Here is a 19110-nt window from a genome sequence, read left to right as displayed (position 1 = left end):
AAGATGACGGCGGCTGAGGGAGGTCGTTTTTGACATGCAAGTCAGCATCACCACCAGCAGGTGGCGTCGCAGAGAAAACTAAAGCGACAGAATAACCAGAGAATGTCTAATAAGGGGAGAACCGCCACCGTAAACGGGCTCTGGAATAACTAACACAACCAGAGCCGTATCTGAACACAACTGTACTGTACTGCACCCTGTCGAACATCAGGTGAAAATGTAGTTGTTTTCATTAATTTAGGAGAAAATGTTCTACTACACACAGAAAAACACAGAGAGGCTTAAATTCAATTATTAATTCAGAGGCTACTTTATTGTTATTTGCAAATAAACAAAGTGGCAAGCTCTGAAATTGTGGGATTCGTCATATGTATCAGGGACAAACAAAACACATCAAGAAAATGTTCAGTTGACAATTTGAAATGCAGTAAACTAAAACATTACAAGATGGTGCATTAAAGAGTAATTTAAGCATAGGCGCTCAATAACAGACTGTTAAAATAGTAAAAAGGCAACCAATTAAAATGATAATTTACCACATTATAAAAACTATATATTCTGAAATCTTATTTGGACCTTCTTTTACAAGCTTTATACACCTTATTAGTATAATCCAGACATAAAAAAGTCTTAAGTACACTTACAATTATCACTAAAAATGCAAGAAAAACATCACAGACAAATCAATTAGTCATACTGCATGATACACCCAACACGGACATCTGACTAAGCAGCATATGTCTTCAGCTTGTCCAGTATCATCATGGGATACTGGAGGTACTCCTGGTAGTTGTCTCTCTTATAGATTACCGCCACCACCAATGTGGCGGCTGACAGAAAGAGCAGGTGGGTGCTAAGGGTACGCTTGGTCTCCCTGGCAGGAATGGGTCGCGTCTTCATGGGCTGAGCCACTCGTTCCCACTGAGTGTAGATAGCCTGGCGGGCCCCCTTCCATTGACCTGGTCCAAACAGCCGGTACTGATATGGTGTGCAGGGTCCAAACAGAGTTCTAAGCCACAAGCCAGGGTCTCGTAGGAGCAAAGGCAGGAACCTGGGCTGCACTCCCACCTGTTCAGCCAGCTCGTCCATGTAGGGGACGTAGTCCACCTGGATTGTGTGCCTACTGGACGTTACGTACCTCGAGGAAAAATGAGATCATTAAAAGAAGAACATACACCTATATGGAAGGAAAGATTTAATACCAAATGAATACAGCAGTTTGCTTATTCTTATTATTTCTTTAAGCTTAGTACTATAGTGTACCCTTCCTAAGACAAGCTTTTTTTTTTATGAATCGTCATAATATGTTCTGATTCGGCAGAATTTGATACCGTTGGTTCTCTAAGTTGCCATACTCATTCCATTGAATTTCTCCTGGGGATCAAAGTATCTATCTATCTATCTATCTATCTATCTATCTATCTATCTATCGTACTGAATCATGGTCATTTTACTTCTTTCCTTTTCTTTTCACTTTCATGTCTTCTGCTCATGTCTCTTAATTTCAAAAGAACTTTCAAGGCTATTATAAGTACATTTGAGGAAAGACTTTGAGGATATTTGAACAGAGGATACCTCTTGGCCATTGCCTCTTCTTTGCACTTGATGTCCTTCATCATGACACTCATCGAAGGAAGCTTATTCAACCCTTTGATACAGAAAACATGACAGACTCAGATTCATTATGATTTACAAAGGTAGGGGTCAAGAACTTTTAGTAACCGTATAACATTTGTTTTCCCAATCGTCAGACTGGTTCTAGCATACGGCGCTGCAGCACTGAGAACTAAATACTGACTTGCCAGTTCTGTTACTGAATTGGACAACAACAGATACACTCTCATGAAGGAAATGTTGTCAGTACCTTTAAAGACCCTTGTGGCCCACCGAGCCTGCATCTCTGAGATGGGCATGATGGCACCCAGAGGTTGAATCAATCCAATTACAGCCAGAGTGGGGCACTCTAACCCTGGTGGGTAGATGTGCTTGTACAGGGAGGTCTTGTTCTCAGAGACAGAGAGCACATGAGCGGGAAGGAAGGGGAATGAGAAACTGTAGCCGGTGGCAAACACCACCAGGTCGATGTCGTGCTCCACGGAGCCATCCTCGAACACCACGCTGGAGCTTCGGAACTCCTTTATGTTGGGCTTTACCTGCACCGTGCCAGAGAGGATGCGGTTGGGTAGGTCGTCATTGATAGTGGGGTGCTGATGGTAGACCCTTAGGAAACACAAAATGGCAACAAAGTTATCAGTGAGTTATCAGTGAACATTAGTGTTCTTGCTGAATTCATTGGCTTCCTATGGCAGCCAGAGTTAAATTCAAATCCCTCACTTTGGCCTGCAGGACACTGTCTGGATCTGCTCCTTGCTATTCCATGATCAAACTGTACACCCTATTACTCCCCCCCCCCCCCCCCCACACACATACAAACACAGACATACCCCCTTTACCCCTCCCCCCCGCACACAAACCCCACACACACACCGTTTCATCACCCCGCCCCCACCACCACCACCCAAACACACAACATACCCCCTCCCCACACCATTTCACCCCCCCTCACCCTACACACACACACACACACCATACCTCCACACAATACCTTTTTACACACACACACACACACACCATACCTCCACACAATACCTTTTTACACACACACACACACACACACACACACACACACACACACACACACACACACACACACACACACACACACCATACCTCCACACAATACCTTTTTACACACACACACACACACACACACACACACACACACCATACCTCCACACAATACCTTTTTACACACACTTACACACACACACACACACACACACACACAAAATATACCTTTTTAATTACTTTTAATTACTACTTTTAATTCATTCTTTGAAGTTACAATAAACTACTTGAAGTTACAATAAATTACTTGAACTTGAACGTCCCCTCTTGACCACTGTGGTCCTCTGATGAGCGTCTGCTGTGTAGACCATCCACTGAAGCTAAGACATCACAGTCAAGACTAGCCTGGGTGAACCCAGGCAAACTGGTTAGCTGATTTGAATTTGCTCTGCAGGTCTGTCTGGAAAGAATCCCATTGATACCTGTTTCTGAACTTCCCGATTTATAACTTCCAGGACTTAACCAGCAGTGAAATTAAACTTAAATTGGTGCATTGAAACTCTTATCATATCGTTTCAAAAGTGCAGCAAACACATCTTTCTTGTAAACAAAGGTATCAAATGCAGTTGTCTACTCAATTCCAAAGAAAATTCATGTTCCTGGGTTTTTGGTTAATCAGAAACGGATATCAATGTGCCCCTTTCCAGACCAACCTGAAGATCAAATTTAAATATGCTAACAGGTCTAGGTTCACCTAGGCTAAGTCAAGACTCTTTTACTCTGTGATTCCTCAATGGGGACCTAATGTTCTACGTTCTTGTGATAGTTTTGGGACTTTGAAGAAACGTTTAAAGACTAAAAGACTAAAAGACTTTAAAAATCTATTCACCTTGCACAATAATTCATTTCCTTATAGGGTTATGGTTTGTGTAATAATGTTTTTTGTATGAAAACTAATTATTTTCATTGTTGATGATAGTTATTATTGTTAATACTGTTGTTATTATTAGCATTATTATTATGTTTATTATTATTTTTTAGTAGGTCTATGATGTAGTGTTTATATACTGTAAGTCGCTTTGGCATGAAAAGTGAAATACCATAAACATAACAAATATACATAAGCATCAGTGGCGTGTGGAGCCTTGAGAGAAACTGTAATACCTGTGTTTGGGCTGCAAGCCATACATAGCATGGTTAAACCGATAGTTGAGCCGCTTCTCCACAACGTCACAGATGAAGTCACGTGGCAGTATCTTCTGGATCAGTCGTGTCAGTCTGTTTAAGACCAGGTCCAGAGGAAGGCCATTGTCAGCCACTCGATTCATAACCCAGGCACCACGACGAGTACTCAGGAACAACTGTACAGTGTGTGTGTGTGTGTGTGTGTGTGTGTGTGTGTGTGTATGTGTGTATGTGTGTGTGTGTATGTGTGTGTACGAGAGAGAGAAAGAGAGAGACTATTACATTTTCTCTTGTATTGGGTCTTCACCACATACACTAAATTTCAGGACATCCTTGTACAGATAGTTTTTTTTACAAGAAAGTAGATTTATATGGTGAGACCAAACTGATCTGTGCATATCTTAATTGAGGTGGGAAAACTATGAAAGCAATGTTCAGTGTTCACAGAAGGATGTGTTCTGGCGAATATTTTGTTGTGATAGTGAAATAATGCTTCTGACTGAGAGTATTTACCATATATGACTATTATTCAGGATTCAAAACTGTTCCAATTTAGACAAAGAACCCAAACCCAGAAAACAAAAAATACTTTATGGGGATCAAAGCACCATAAAGCCTTGTATTATGGAGGCCAGTCTTGGGTATACTGCAATTTGCACAGTGCATTAAATACCTGCTTGGTCATTCTGCTGAGCTCCACGCTGATGTCACCTCCAGAATTCCCGATGCCAACCACCACCACCCTTTTCCCGCGCCACTCCTCTGGTGCCTTGTAGTCCCGGCTGTGGAAGTACTTCCCCTTAAACGTGTCAATGCCTGGTAGAATATTCAAATCATAGTGAGTAAAGCTAAAGAAACATCAAGGTGGGGTTTGTGTACAACAAGACAGGCAGAGGGTGTCATCTGGGAAAACCCATCACATGGTGAAATAAAAAAAACAAACAAATCCTTTATTTCTGCTCCGTTTCAACCCTCTCTGGGGCCTTTTGCACAAAACTAGGATAAGGGATTAAGCCGGGATATCTTGGTTATCCTGGCTCAATTTATCCGTGATCCAGTTGCACAAAAGCGGGATAGGGGGCAGCGGGATATGTTATGGTATAAATTACCATGGCGATTTATTCTGTGGAGCTACCCTGCTCCAGACCAGGCTAAATTCCAGGATCTATTTAATCTCATCCCTTATCTCAGTCAGCAGTCACCACAAACGGAAACCAATAGTTATTCCCACTACACATTGTTATCACATATAACTAGACCCACTGTCATTATTTAAACTTTTGTGAGCATAAATCAACTTTTACATACTCGCCATTCCCGACCTGTCATGCGACAATGTGACGACACGGGAGTGCCTAACCATTTCGCGCGTGGTGGTCGCAGCACTAGTTGCAATATTCTCCTAAACAGAGGTGTCGCTGTTCGTTGCTGTTGTGAAAAGGCTATCGCTACCTTCTTCACACCGTAGAAGAAGCAATGAAGCCGCTCTAGTTGCCATGGTGAATCAGTGAATCTGTGATCGGTGGCGGGGTCTATTTGAGGAAGCCATGTGCGCGCACTTATCCAGGATAGGTTTCACCTGGCTTGATGAATCCGTGTCTGCTCATCCTGGCTTGCTTGTTGTGCAACCAATTAAGCCTGTACGCTCTTGTTTTGGATTCATTGAGCGGATGTCTTAATTCTGCTTTTGTGCAATAGGCCCCTGGTGAAATTTCACCCATTTAAGATTTTCATACCATCCTTGCAACATCACGGATATCATCCCCTAGCAACATCCTGGATACCATCCTCACAAAATCCTGGATGTTGTTAGGATGGTATCAAAATTATAAGTTGGTGAAATTTCCCAGATCTCATCACATTTTTAAACAGGTCAGTGTTTGGTGCTGTCATCAACAATCTTTGAACCACAAGTTACGAATGATAAAGATGGCATGCCAGAAACACAAATAAATGCAAGAATGTGGCAAGCAAGTCATTTCACTACACATTCAATGGCTTCAGCTTACTGCACCCTTATCTTGACTATAAATAACCACCGCAAACATCTGCACTGCAACTATGGGTGAACAATAACCTGTGGAAGGCAAACACATCCCTGCATGCATATTCATGCAGGGTTAATGATTGTCCTGCCGGAAAATAAACACATCTTTTTGCATTGACTTCCACTGTCACACACACAAATAAGAACACAGATAGAGCTTTGGGCCCACATTTTCATGTAATAGCAAGCAGTGATATTTGTTTATACTGGACACACCATTCAAACTTATTGTATGCACATATGCAACAGTGGATATCACAACCTTCAATATTCAACAGTCAGGTCTGGTCTGGACACGATTGGAAAGGTTTTGTGGTTAATCAGGTGTAAAATACGCAGAGGGAAAAAGAGTCAAGGGGGTAATAAAGACCTTGCGATTTTGTCTATGACTGTAGCAGGGGCTTTTTAATGTGCTAAATGTGAGGATACTGAACACTAGTTGAGAGGATACACACCCACCCACCCTCCCTGTGTGTGTGTGTGTGTGTGTGTGTGTGTGTGTGTGTGTGTGTGTGTGTGTGTGTGTGTCTGTGTGTGTGTGTGTGTGTGTGTGTGTATTGTACTGTATATATTCATGTTTATGAGATCCCTGGTTACCTGGGAAATCAGACAGTGGCATGCGAGGGTGACAGTGATGTCCGACGCAAACCATAATTGCATCAAAGATGTGGCTTTCTCTCTTCCCATCCCTCGCCTCGGTTTCTACCTCCCATTGGCCGGAGCGGGAGAAATCAGGCCTCTGCTTGACTTGCAGCACCCGTGTCTGCGGTAAAGAAATTCACTATTAAGAAGGACTTCTTAATGACTCCTGCATTCTGGGCAGTATAAATATATATATATATACTCTTTTTGATCCCGTGAGGGAAATTTGGTCTCTCATTTATCCCAATCCGTGCATTAGTTAAACACACTCAGCCAGTGGTGGAATGTAACGAAGTACAAATACTTCGTGACTGTACTTAAGTAAATTTTCCACGTATTTGTACTTTACTTAAGTAGAATTTATAGTGCATACTTTTGACTTTTACTTCGTTACATTTTACAGCAATTATCTGTACTTTTACTCCGCTACATTTCTACAACACCATTGTTCCTTTTTACCATACATTTTATGATCAGTTTTTTTCTCTCTCTGACAAACACGTTTGTTTTACCAGGGGGCGGGGTTGCTACAAAAGATTCTGGATCGCTGGACGTGCCCAGCTTCTAATTCTTTGAATAAGCTTCTAGTCTAGACCAGGCAAAGCTTGTAGCCATCTGCATTCGGTAGGCTATATTATTCACCAGACCCATGGCTACACTGGACATGCAACTGTGTTCTGTGCCTTTCTCTGTCTGTTATCTGCAGCGTTAGGGCCTCCTCTCCAATGAGATTGCTATCCGCGGATCAGCGAAGTTACAGGCTATGCCCACGTCTGATCATTTGCGGCACAAATGAATGGTAGACGAGAACCGCTGGCCGAAAAAACGTAACATTTTCCAGATTAGGAAATATTTCTTAATTGTGTGTGATCAAATAAAGAGGCATAGCCCACAATTGGGGGGTAGTAATGTGAGCGCTCATTCAATGTCTAATCAGACACCTTTCTCAGCAACTTTTCTGTTCAATCAGTGGAATTGGCATTACGATCCACTCGACGTTTCCCTTGTCTACCCCGTTAAACTTCAGGCTCTCGTGTTTTGCTGAATGATATTTTACTCAGCAGATCACCCTAGTAGATAACCAGAATTACAGTCTCTAGAATTGTAGGTCAGAATGTAAACTGGGCCACAGATGGTAAGCACAATTGCATTAGCTTAAAACTATCTAGTCGTGTATAACCTAAAACTAGCTTAATTAAAATGCCACAGACCATACTGATTTTTCTTTTAGAATATAGATATTAAGAGAACTAGATGTACCGCAGAGCGGTACAAAATATGACCGCCACCCAGTCCAGCACGTGTTTTCCACAAAAATAAGTCACGCTGAAAGGCATATATGATTCTAACTGTCTCACTGAATTGCATTATGCAAGACAACAAGTACCAAAACATGATATAGTTCATAGATTTCACATGTAATATACATTTTATACAACCCCACCCCCATCTTGCCTGTTCATAATTCTGAAAAATTCTTGAATTGTGTGCATGTGTGCGTGTACATGTTTATGTTTATGTGTGTGTGGGTGTGTGGGTGGGTGTGTGTGCGTGCATGTGCTTGTGTGTTTGCCTGTTTATGTGCCTGTGTGTGTGCATGTGCATGCATGCGTATATATGTCTACTGTGTGAGTATGTGTCATACGTAGGATTACTGTGAATGTATGTGTGTGCGTGTATCTGTTTATGCACATGTGTGCATATGGAATGGGTTAACATGACCCCTGGAGGCAAACATACGCAAAAAATTGGTCATCCTAGGCCCTACGGTTCTCAAGATATTCACAGAAAACTGTGTCTGCCACAGGCTCTGTCTACCCTCCTTTCGGGGGTCCAGTCCAGCGGGGGGGCTACAGATCAAAACAAAAAGCGATGGTTCCATGCTATCCATGTGGGGTTACATGCCCACCATATTTCGTGTACCCCAGTCTTTCAGTGTCCTGGGAATCCTTGTTGGTGTACGGTCACTAAATGTACACATAAATTATTTTATTGTAAGGCCCCCCATGAACGAAAGTCCACGAAACTTGGCATGCATTCGGAGGGTGTCATAATGATCCTACACTTTCAATTTCGTGCAGTTTTGACCATGTCAGCCAGAGATATTGTGATGAAAACACCTAATGTTTTGCTTTTTAATTTTTAACTAGGTGGCGCTATACATGAAATAAGTGGTAATGGGATAGGTTGACATGCCCCCTTAAGATCAACATACAAAAAAAAGGTGGACCTCCTAGGCCCTACGGTTCTCGAGATATTCACAGAAAACTGTCTCCGACCACCTACAGGCCAGTTGGTGTATAGTAACATAAATTAATTTATTGTGTAGTCCCCCATGAACGGAATTCCACGAAACTTGGCGTGCATTCAGAGGGTGTCATAATGATCCTACACTTCCAATTTCGTGCAGTTTTGACTATGTTAGGTCACAGATACCTGCGATTACAACACCTCATTTTTACTTTTTTGTGTTTAACTAGGTGGCGCTATACATGAAATGAGTGGTTATGAAATGGGTTGACATGGCCCTTTGAGATCAACATACAAAAAAAATGGTCCTCCTAAACCCTACGGTTCTCGAGATATTCACAGAAAACTGTGTCTGCCCTACCCTCCTTTCGGGGGGTCCAGTCCAGCGGGGGGGCTACAGATCAAAACGAAAAAAGGAGGTTCCATGCTATCCATGTGGGGTTACATGCCCACCAAGTTTTGTGTACCCCGGTCTTACAGTGTCCCGGGAATCCTTGACAGAAATTTGGACATGCGAAAAAGAAAAAAAAAAGAAAAAAAAAAATCTGACTAAACCTATATGACTGCCGCTTCGCTGCGCGGCGGTCATAATAAATCATTATGCAAATACTTTTACTTTTAATACTTAAAGTACATTTAAAAGCAGGTACTTTTTACTTTTACTTAAGTAGGGTTGTCATTGTGGTACTTTTACTTTTACTAAAGTAAATATTTCTCTGTGTATTTGTACTTTTACTTAAGTACCGAGTTTCAGTACTTCCTCCACCACTACACTCAGCGCACAGTGAACACACAGTGAAGTGAAACACACACTAATCCCGGCACAGTGAGCTGCCTGCAACAACAGCAGCGCTCGGGGAGCGGTGAGGGGTTAGGTGCCTTGCTCAAGGGCACTTCAGCCGTGTCTACTGGTCGGAGTTCGAACCGGCAACCCTCTGGCTGCCCCAGAGTTCCTGGGAAAGGTTAAATACATTTGTGCAAGTAACAAACCTGGAATTGGATGTATTGCCGGAGTTGGAAGTGGTCTGTGTACATGTTGAAGTAGTCCATGATGAGAGAGTTGTGCATGTAATTTGGGAAGTGAGCTGGGATAGGGAAGTCGCTGTAGGTCATCATCTCTTTGGAAGTGTTGATGATCACAGAGTGGTAGATACTGGCCCTGTCTGGCTCAGGGTTCTCCTGTGGGGGGAGATCAACTGCAATAAGGGGTATTGTACTGTGATGGCGTATGAAGGTCAGAAAATGGAAAATTAAATGCAAATAGCCATACCTTAAACCTCCACAATCCCCCAATGTCATCGCTGCTTTCAAAGCACACTGGCTCCAATCCCTCATCCAAGCAGCACTTCATGCATGTCAAGCCAGAGGCTCCAGCTCCGATCACTGCTACACGTTTGGCCATAGTAGATGATCTCTAAAGAAAATAAAAACAAAACTGGAATGGATATAAATATGTGTTCATGAAATCAGCTCCGAAAACAATTACAGGAAACGTATCAATAAGTTATTAGAATTGCTTACTATGGCTGAGCAAGAATGAAAATGTCTTGGTCGAGTGTTTCTATCTGTAGGCTAGTGTTAATTAGTGATAAATTACCTTGCCTATTTGTAATGAGAGTGAGATTCGCCTCTTGCGTTGTTGCAAGGGAGGCCACCGTGGTTAGGGAATATGATAGTGACGTCAAGTTATTCGGGGCACAAGAGAACAGGAGGAAATGTATTATTTTGTGCCTATATTTAATAATGCCTTTCTTTTTTGTCAAGGAAGACCAAACCTAAGAGTCATAAACAGACTGACATATAAATTAAAATAATATCTGATCCAGCGGATCAGACAGGAAATGTAGGTACGAACGTTATTTTAACGTTAGGCCTACCATATGTTGATGGGGTCAGGTGGGGCTTGTGTCACATAAAAGAGCCTTTTCTCAGCTTTTAAACGGTGCTAGCTAGCCACTATTTGCTGTGATAAACAGTTCGCGAGACTTCTAGATTTAATAATTATTCTCTGCGCCCATCTCCACATCCATTTGTCTCGGTGGAATATCGTAGGCCTACACACTCTTCACGCAACACATGACAAACCATATATCAGAATAAACAGCAGACCTTACCAAACACAACGGTGTAATGCATTCTCGTGTATAGTTAGCTGTTCCAGAGCAATCCGGTTTTGAAATAAATTGTAGCAAAATTCAACATGGTCTTTCGGCTTTAAGCATTTCTTAAAACTGAGCTGTGCTTACATCGCCTAGATATCTGTAAATATTAGAATCAGAGAATATACAGGCAGCTCATGGTTAAGAGTTTGTCAATGTAGCCTTAATGATTTCTTTTCACAAAATGCTAAGCGTGCATGTATTTAAGGTTCTTAAAACTGAGCTGTGCTTAAATGGGTCAATGATTTCATAACAGACCAAATAGAAAATAAATGTTAAATGTTAAATATAGCCTACTATACATATTAAAATCAGATTGTGTAGGCTATGTACACAGTATAGTTAGATCAAGTTGGACAGTAGCACATTTTAATAATTTTATATATCTATAGTGGCTGGTGAAAGAGTTGAGTTTGGTGGTGGTGGGGGGGTTAGTGTGTCCCCACGACCCCACCAAAGCTCAGACCAAACCTACGCCCTTGTTAGGCTGTTATATGGCTGTTATACGTGAACGCCTTTACATGCAATGCGTAACAAAAAAGTGTGTTAACTCACCGAGCAATCTGGAATTTTTCAATTCTCGGAGGCAAGTCAGGTGCGTTTGATTCTTGCAGCGACTGTATCTAATAAATAACATTGTGGGCGGAGTGGTTCTTACATGGACTTTGAGTTGCTTTGTGAGCAAATTTGGGTTGAAGGTAGCCTTGGGCGTTACCCACTAAACATTAGACGTCTGATGGACATGCAGATCATCAGACGTCTAATGTTTACTGGGGATAGTTTGAGCGAATTAGGGTTGAAGGTGGCAGTTAGATATCGATAAAACACAACAATGCATCATGAATATCTGGATTTACACCCAATGATTCATGGGCAGCAAAGTCATGAGGAGGGAAAATGTTAAAACCCATGTTAGTTTACATCTTGATGCTAAATATATAGTTTAGGTAGCTGAATCAGTTTTCCCTAAATGGCACAGCCTAAAATGCATACACCTGTCGATTTACCTATACCCAATGTTATGTCCAAACCCATATTAGTTCACATCTTGAGGGTATATGCTTTCAGACAATACAAGGTTTAGGTGGTTTAATTTGTTTTCCCTTCATGGTATATACAGCCCAAAATATATCAGCCATACACACTTGATTTATTAATGCCCAATGTGTTATAGGGCGGCACGTGTCAAAACCCATGTTAGATCTCATCTTGAGGGTATAATATTATGCTTTCTGAAAATATATCGTTTAGGTGGTTGAATCAGTTTCCCCTAAATGGCACAGCCCAAAAGGTATTTGCCATATACCCGGGCTGCAAAATCATGAGGAGGGTGGGTAATGTCAAAACCCATCCGCATTGTTCGTTGAGTAAGGTGGCAAATAGAATAATACAACCAGTAGGATGAGATACTGGTATGTTGCTTAAATCAGGTGCTCTTTGGTGTCAAGGGGAAAAGTCAATCGAAAAAAGGGGAGGAACATTAAGTTAAAGTGTATTCATTTAGCTGGCATGGCTTAACTGAACAGTTAAAAATTGTCCATGCATTGCGGCTTAAAACTGTTACAGGTCATGATGACATGGTCAAGGCAAGCTTCGCTGTGTAGGTGTACTACTTCTACCAAATGCTGTGTCCGACATATTCAAGTTAAATGGGAGCAACTGTTTTGATTAATAGCAACTGAAATGCATTGTGACCTTTTTCCAATTAAGCATTCCCAATGCTGGTGCATCACTCACCTTGACAAAGCCTACAATGGACTACAAATGCTGCAGCTAGGGCTGACTGCATTTAACACCGTACCACTCTGAATTCAAGCATCTCATCCTACTGGTTGTATTAGAATTCCTTCAGTTTTCAAATGTTAGAGAATATGGCCAACATGGAGAGAAATAATGTTTTATATCTTGGTAACCCTTTCGTAAAGTCTCTCTGAAATTTCCTCCCACACCACTCCCCAACCACAGACTGTTCACCCCACTCCCCTCCGGGAGGCGTTACAGGTCTCTCCGCACCCGAACCAGAAAGTTCAGAGGAAGCTTTCTGCGGCTGTCACCCTACTGAACTTTAGCTCTGCACCCCGGTGACAATCAACCAACTAAGCCCCCCACCGCCCCTGCCCGATGCCTCCTTGCCTTTCCACGACCATGGCAACCTTGACAGGGACAACAAGGAGGTGGACATCCCCAGCCCCCATCACATTGCACTTTTCTGCTTTTTTTGCACTTCTGGTTAGACGCAAACTTCATTTTGTTGTCTTTGTACTTGTACTCGGCAAAATGACAATAAAGTTGTATCTAATCTAATCTTATCTAATCTAAAACCCAGCCTAGAGTCTCCTAGAACTCTAGACACAGAATACGTTTAGGAATGTTTACAAGGATAAGGATTAGAACAAACATTTTTGCTCATGGTATGTGGATGTCATTTGAAGGGATCACAACCTGTCCTAATCATCTGGAAAGTGACTTTTAAAACAAAGTGATCAGTGGTCAATGTTGGCAATACATTAGATAGTTATTTTATCAACCAGATTTATCTGACCAAAACCAAAATCATACTAAAACACTCTTGGCGCTTGTATGTAGATTAAGCCTAATCCAAAACTAAAAGCTTTGTTCATATCTCCATTTAAATTCTACGTTAAGAGCTAGGCTTAATCTATATGAGCAACGAGCCCTTGATGTTTCTCCACAGCATAACTTGCTCTGAACCAGTGGTATTGCAGTGTTCTGAAGTAGTGTTCTATTGTTATCTCTCTGAGGAAGAGTCAGCGCCTGACTAAACTTAGGGAAAGCATTGATCTCTCTGGGGCACAGTTGTTGAATACATTTAATCAAATGACATTGCCTGTCTTTCTGACTTCTTACATTTAGGATAGGCTACCGCATTTAGGTTAATGTGATACCAGGGTTTATGAGTCACACACATCTATTAATGCCAGCATCACCTTAAAAAAAAATAGTAGCCTAACGCTTATAACTCAATGGCAGCATGAGGCAAACATTAAAGTCAAACATCCTTTGTGACTAAGGCTAGTAAATTATTTAGATTTTAAAGTTGCTAATGTTGCCATAGAGTCATTAGGCCTTGCTAGGCCTCACTGTTGCTTCCAACTGCACCAAGACACCAAGAAATGTTAACAAGGATTTTATAGAGATAACAATTAGGCATAAGCCTCAACAACTTCTCAGTTGGCCTGGCTAAAAGAAGAAGGCTCACATAGACAATGTCAAGGATCCAGATATCTGGCCAGTACATGTCTGTGTACACGTCTTCCCTCTGACTCATTGCACTCTGTGCGGATGTTGTTGTGCTGAGTTGAAGGCTGAAAGTCTCGCTCAAAACAAAAGTCGCATTGATCAACAGTTGATTGAGCGACTGCTTCATTGTTGGCTTCGCAGAAATTGTGGAGAACAAAACATGCAATGATAACCAGTGGTAAATCATTAAGGCTCAAGTCCATTGCTCTCCGGAGTACAGCGAAGCGGGCCTTCAAGCGCCCATTGCATGACCATCCATGCTCTGCAAAGGAGAAGTCCAAAGTGCTCCTGGGGGGTCAGTCCACTGCTTGTGTATTCCTTCATAACCCAGCGAGCACCATGATGTCAATTTGATGTTGACGGCCGCTTCTTTTCCAATATACACCGTGTTTCAAATTATTATGCAAATTGGAAATGTCATAAACATTTATTTTTTTTGTTTTTCAGTTAAACTCATGGATGGTATTGTGTCTCAGGGCTCTTTGAATCATTAAAAATCAATCTCAGACACCTGTGATAATTAGTTTGCCAGGTGAGCCCATTCAAAGGAAAACTACTGGTACTTAAGAAGGATGTTCCACATTATTAAGCATGCCACAGGTTTCAAGCAATATGGGAAAGAAAAAGGATCTCGCTGCTGCTGAAAAACGTGAAATTGTGGACTACCTTGGACAAGGTATGAAAACATTGGATAATTCCGAAAACCTATGCGTGATCATCATACTGTGAAGAAATTTGTCGCTGATTCAGAGCACAGGTGTGTTCGTGCACACAAAGGCATAAAAGGAAGGTTTCTGCCAGACAAACTCTTAGGATTAAGAGAGCAGCTGCTAAAATGCCATTGCAAACGGGTATTTGAAGCCGCTGGTGCCTCTGGAGTCCCGCAAACCTCAAGGTGTAGGATCCTCAAGAAGTTTGCAAGTGTGCATAAACCTACTATTCAGTCACCCCTAAACAATGCTCACAAGCGGAAAGTGGGCTCAGGAATACATGAAGACTAATTTTCAAAAAGTTTTTTTTACGGGTGAGTGCCGTGCAACCCTAGATGGTCCAGATGGATGGAGTAATGGATGGTTGGTGAATGGCCGCCATGTCCCAACAAGGTTGAGACGTCCGCAAGGAGGTGGTGGAGTCATGTTTTGGGCTGGAATCATGGGGAGGGAGCTGGTAGGCCCCTTTAGGGTCCCTGACGGTGAAAATGACCTCTGCAAAGTATGTAGAGTTTCTGACTGACCACTTCTTCTGTGGTACAAAAAGAAGAACCGTGCCTTCTGTAGCAAAATCCTCTTTATGCATGACAATGCACCATCTCATGCTGCAAAGAATACCTCTGGGTCATTGGCTGTTATGGGCATAACATGAGAGAAACTCATGGTGTGGCCTCCATCTTCCCCTGACCTCAACCCTATTGAGAACCTTTGGAGCATCATCAAGCAAAAGATCTATGAGGGTGGGAGGCAGTTCACATCCAAGCAGCAGCTCTGGGAGGCTATTCTGACATTCTGGCAGCTCTGGGAGGCTATTCTGCAAAAAAATTCCCTCTCCCAAGAACTCAAGTTCAATGGATGCAAGAATTGTGAAGGAGATATCAATGAGGAACATGTAACTTGGCCTGTTTAAGATGGTTTTTGGTTGAAATAACTTTTGATTCCTAATGCTGCAAATTCAACAAATTACCATTTTTAGTTCTTTACAATTATAACGGTTGATGACTTGAAAATTACACTGTCATTTGCATGAACTATTTAGGAAAATCTGAGAATGTAATTTGCATAATAATTTGGAACGCAGTGGAATGGGCTACATTAAATATTTCATGGCCACTAGATTGCGGCATGGCACTCCGCTTCGGGCCATATTTGGGTGCAAAACAAGCAGTGAAATGGCGTCATCTGGTGGCCGTGCGCCATGAAATATTTAATTTAACAGGAAATAGGCCTCCAAGATGAGGAATTTCTGAGAGTAAAAATGAAACAAAATCAAGGGTGAACAAATGTATCAAATGATAGAATTGAGCAAAAATATTTTACAGGTCTTGGTTTTGTAACTTAAAGGGAAACTTGGCAGGCTTTCCCCCTCTGCTGGAGAAATTGTGCATTATGCTATTTCAAACTGTGGGAAAAGGTAATAACGCACATGGATTTGTTTACAAGCTAGCGAACGGTTAGCATAAGTTTGGCAGAACTATGTGGATGTTACAAGGTAAGAAACACGATTTAAAACGAGTTTCTTGTTTCTCACTTCTCTTTCCGGGACGGTAGTCTCAATGTTGCAAGGTTGGTTTTCCGCCTGGGGAGAGAAGCCCCTGGGGACGTAGGCGCAGCGGGGAAAGCACAATATTCACCGGAACGGGTAATTTAACCATCCAAATGATTTCTAAACGGGTTTATTACGTTGAAATAGTTGCCCAGTTCCCCTTTAAAGGTAGACTAACTTTGAGCAAAATCGGAGACTGTGCAGCAACCATTTTCCTGGATTTTGTCTGATTTGACACGGAAATCCCCCCCCCCCCCTCTCTATTTGTTGAATTATTTCTAAATCCTTCTTTCTTTATCCTATACACCTCTGCAGCTAAATGCCAGTTCTCTGCATAGTGTTATTTTACAACAATATATGTATGTGACATCCTTGAATCCTTGACAGAAGGCTCAATTTTGTATTGTGACATTTGTGATGTTTATACAGAAATAAAAATACTTGTTTATCGATTTGTGTTGTGTTGTTACTGAAGTTTTTGACTCCATTTTGCCATAATTTGACATCAATTTCGTCATGGATGCAAAAAATGACGTCAATATGGCTTTCATTCTAGACTTTCGTGACTGTGATTTTGACATCTATGTTTGATGTCAAAACATTGATGTCATAATTATGACTTTCATTCTAGACCTTTTTCGTGATTAGTTTGGGACATGGAGGAATCGTGTCATCTCGCAGGTGCTTATTTTGGAGTTTGCAAATACACGTGAACGCTGCCGGACCATTTTACAACTAGGCCTACTATGAAGCTGTAGGCCTATTTGTAATCGCACACAGCTTGGACGTTAAGGGAATACTTGTTCTTTCTATACAGGAAGTCCATTGAATTTGATGACTGCTGTTTAATTTCTATGTGTGTGCCATCGATAGCTCCTATACACTGAGGTATACCTTAGGCTTAAAAGAAAGAAATGGCAGGTAAGGTCCGCTACTGCAGGCTCAGAGTGGCAGGGAGATGTTATCAGAACCCAGATGATTGGCAATAGCTTTGACATATCTGACTATATTAGAATAGAGACCGTTTGACGGGCCAAGCCGAAAGAGTTAGCCATTATCCGTAGCCTACCTTCATTGCTCAGGTAATACAGAGTACAGACAACATTTTTGACCACATCTACTGGATCTCTCATGCGAGTCGTCCGGCCTTCAAAGCTCCAAGTAGGCGGTTTGATGCGTCTTTGCGTTTTTCTCCCATCGCTAAAGCACAAGTAGGCCTACCGCGCTCGCCTTCTGAGTTGGAGTAGAATATGTATTAAACAGTATGGCGAGTTGTAATAGGGAGGGGTTAAATAGATAAATATTTATATACGATTCTAGATTTAGTGTGGAATAGGACCAAGTTTTGTGGTGATCTATGCGGTTATGACAATGTAGCCTAAATTAACTAGGGTCTCGTGGATTTTGTCATGAGAGAGAATAGGCACTTTGACCGAGGGTTCAGCTGTTTTAGTAGGTTAGACCTACACGTATCTGTACGTCTAGGAAAGTTGAGTAAATTGATTGTATTATAAAGATGTAGGCCTACGCTGTTCTAGAGTGAACTTGCAACAGATGAATCATGATATGGCATAATATCCAACACCCTGCAAAACTCTATTGTACTAATTGAGTATGAATTATCGTTCAGGAGAGGAAGATGAAACAACTTTATCAGAGCTTTTGAAAGATGAAGTATTTGTGGATTTCTTCAACACCTTCCTCAATCTACCTGTTAGTGTTTTTGTCATGTTTTGACATTATTAATCACATCTTTTCATTTAAACTCCTTTATTTGTCACTGGTGTTTTTTTTTTTTTTTTTAAACATGTCTTTTCTGTTAATGAAGGTGTTTGGGCAGACCCCTCTGTACCTTCTGCGTGACAACAAGTGGATTCTGTGTCCTGACATTCTGCACTCCCAAGTAGCCTATTCATTCATTCATTCATTCATTCATTCATTCATTCATTCACTGGTAAATCGAAAAGGCTTGTACAAATTCTGTCAGTTGCTTGTATCTACCATGACGAGAGAAATCATTCATATGTGCAGCAGGTGAATGGAGCAGGGTTTCTGCAGTGGTTGACATCACAACGATTAACCTTGTTTAAACAAACTGAACTTTTTCATCACTACCTGCTATGCGCAGAGATCCTGCAGCTCCCATCGTCTCAAACCAAAGGTGAATGGTTAAATCAGTTTTACATGCAGTGTCTGTTTCTACATTTTGTTGAAAGATTGATACATTTGATTGATACTTTAGTAGATAAAAATATCGTAAAAGTTGTTCCTGCCTCAAAACCCGGATTGCTGCTAAAAAGGGGCGGTCTAGAATGATTGGGGAGACATGGAAAGGCTTGGTAGGTATTATAAGAACCATTTTGAGAGCTGTGATGGCAAATGGTTTCCATTGATTATTTAAAAAGGGTATGAATAATTTTGGACACACCATTTTTCATAAAAAAAATGAAAAAGATGAAAACGCTTCTTTTTCTGATTCCATGTTTCTACCACTTTGTCTTACAACGTTTTAGCACGTGGCATTGCCATTTTCAGTCAGAACAAACATATTGATAAAGAGAAAAACAACATTAAATCAATATTTACCAGGGGTATGAATAATTTTGTTCTTAACTGTATGTTCTGTGTATGTTCTATGAATATGACGGATAAATGTCTGAATCTTGTGAATAGAGGGACAGC

The 19110-nt window shown here is 41.4% G+C and overlaps 2 protein-coding genes across 8 annotated transcripts in view; one reads left to right on the top strand and one right to left on the bottom strand.

The window, feature by feature from the left end:
• Window positions 1-286: 286 nt before the first annotated feature.
• Window positions 287-17611, bottom strand: LOC121678379 (flavin-containing monooxygenase 5-like). 6 transcript variants are annotated; one of them, XM_042057883.1, is made up of 9 exons: window positions 17498-17611; window positions 10023-10166; window positions 9743-9931; window positions 6458-6623; window positions 4487-4629; window positions 3793-3989; window positions 1865-2220; window positions 1576-1648; window positions 287-1138 (listed from the first exon to the last, which is right to left on the bottom strand). In XM_042057883.1, exons 1-9 carry the CDS (start codon window positions 17501-17503, stop codon window positions 727-729), a joined length of 1686 nt encoding a protein of 561 aa, XP_041913817.1. In that variant the 5' UTR covers window positions 17504-17611; the 3' UTR covers window positions 287-726. The 6 variants fall into 6 exon arrangements, with proteins under 6 accessions (XP_041913817.1, XP_041913820.1, XP_041913818.1 ...); XM_042057886.1 differs by lacking the exon at window positions 17498-17611 and adding an exon at window positions 11467-11585 and having other exon boundaries at window positions 10023-10187; XM_042057884.1 differs by lacking the exon at window positions 17498-17611 and adding an exon at window positions 11467-11535.
• LOC121678378 (regulator of G-protein signaling protein-like) overlaps window positions 17056-19110 on the top strand; it is a 23766-nt gene continuing 21711 nt past the window's right edge. The window contains exons 1-5 of one of the 2 annotated variants that reach the window (XM_042057881.1): window positions 17056-17109; window positions 18059-18141; window positions 18257-18331; window positions 18460-18589; window positions 19102-19110. The exon at window positions 19102-19110 is cut by the window's right edge and continues 93 nt beyond it. In XM_042057881.1, the coding sequence (XP_041913815.1) occupies window positions 17085-17109; window positions 18059-18141; window positions 18257-18331; window positions 18460-18589; window positions 19102-19110 (322 nt within the window). In that variant the 5' untranslated portion in view covers window positions 17056-17084. Of the gene's footprint in view, window positions 17350-18058; window positions 18142-18256; window positions 18332-18459; window positions 18590-19101 lie in introns of both variants that reach the window. The other variant, XM_042057882.1, reaches the window with a different exon arrangement.

Source organism: Alosa sapidissima, chromosome 12 (genome assembly GCF_018492685.1).
Source record: "Alosa sapidissima isolate fAloSap1 chromosome 12, fAloSap1.pri, whole genome shotgun sequence".
Classification (NCBI taxonomy): Eukaryota; Metazoa; Chordata; class Actinopteri; order Clupeiformes; family Clupeidae; genus Alosa; species Alosa sapidissima.
Note: the sequence above shows the minus strand (reverse complement) of the source record. Positions and strands in the feature narration are given on the sequence as shown.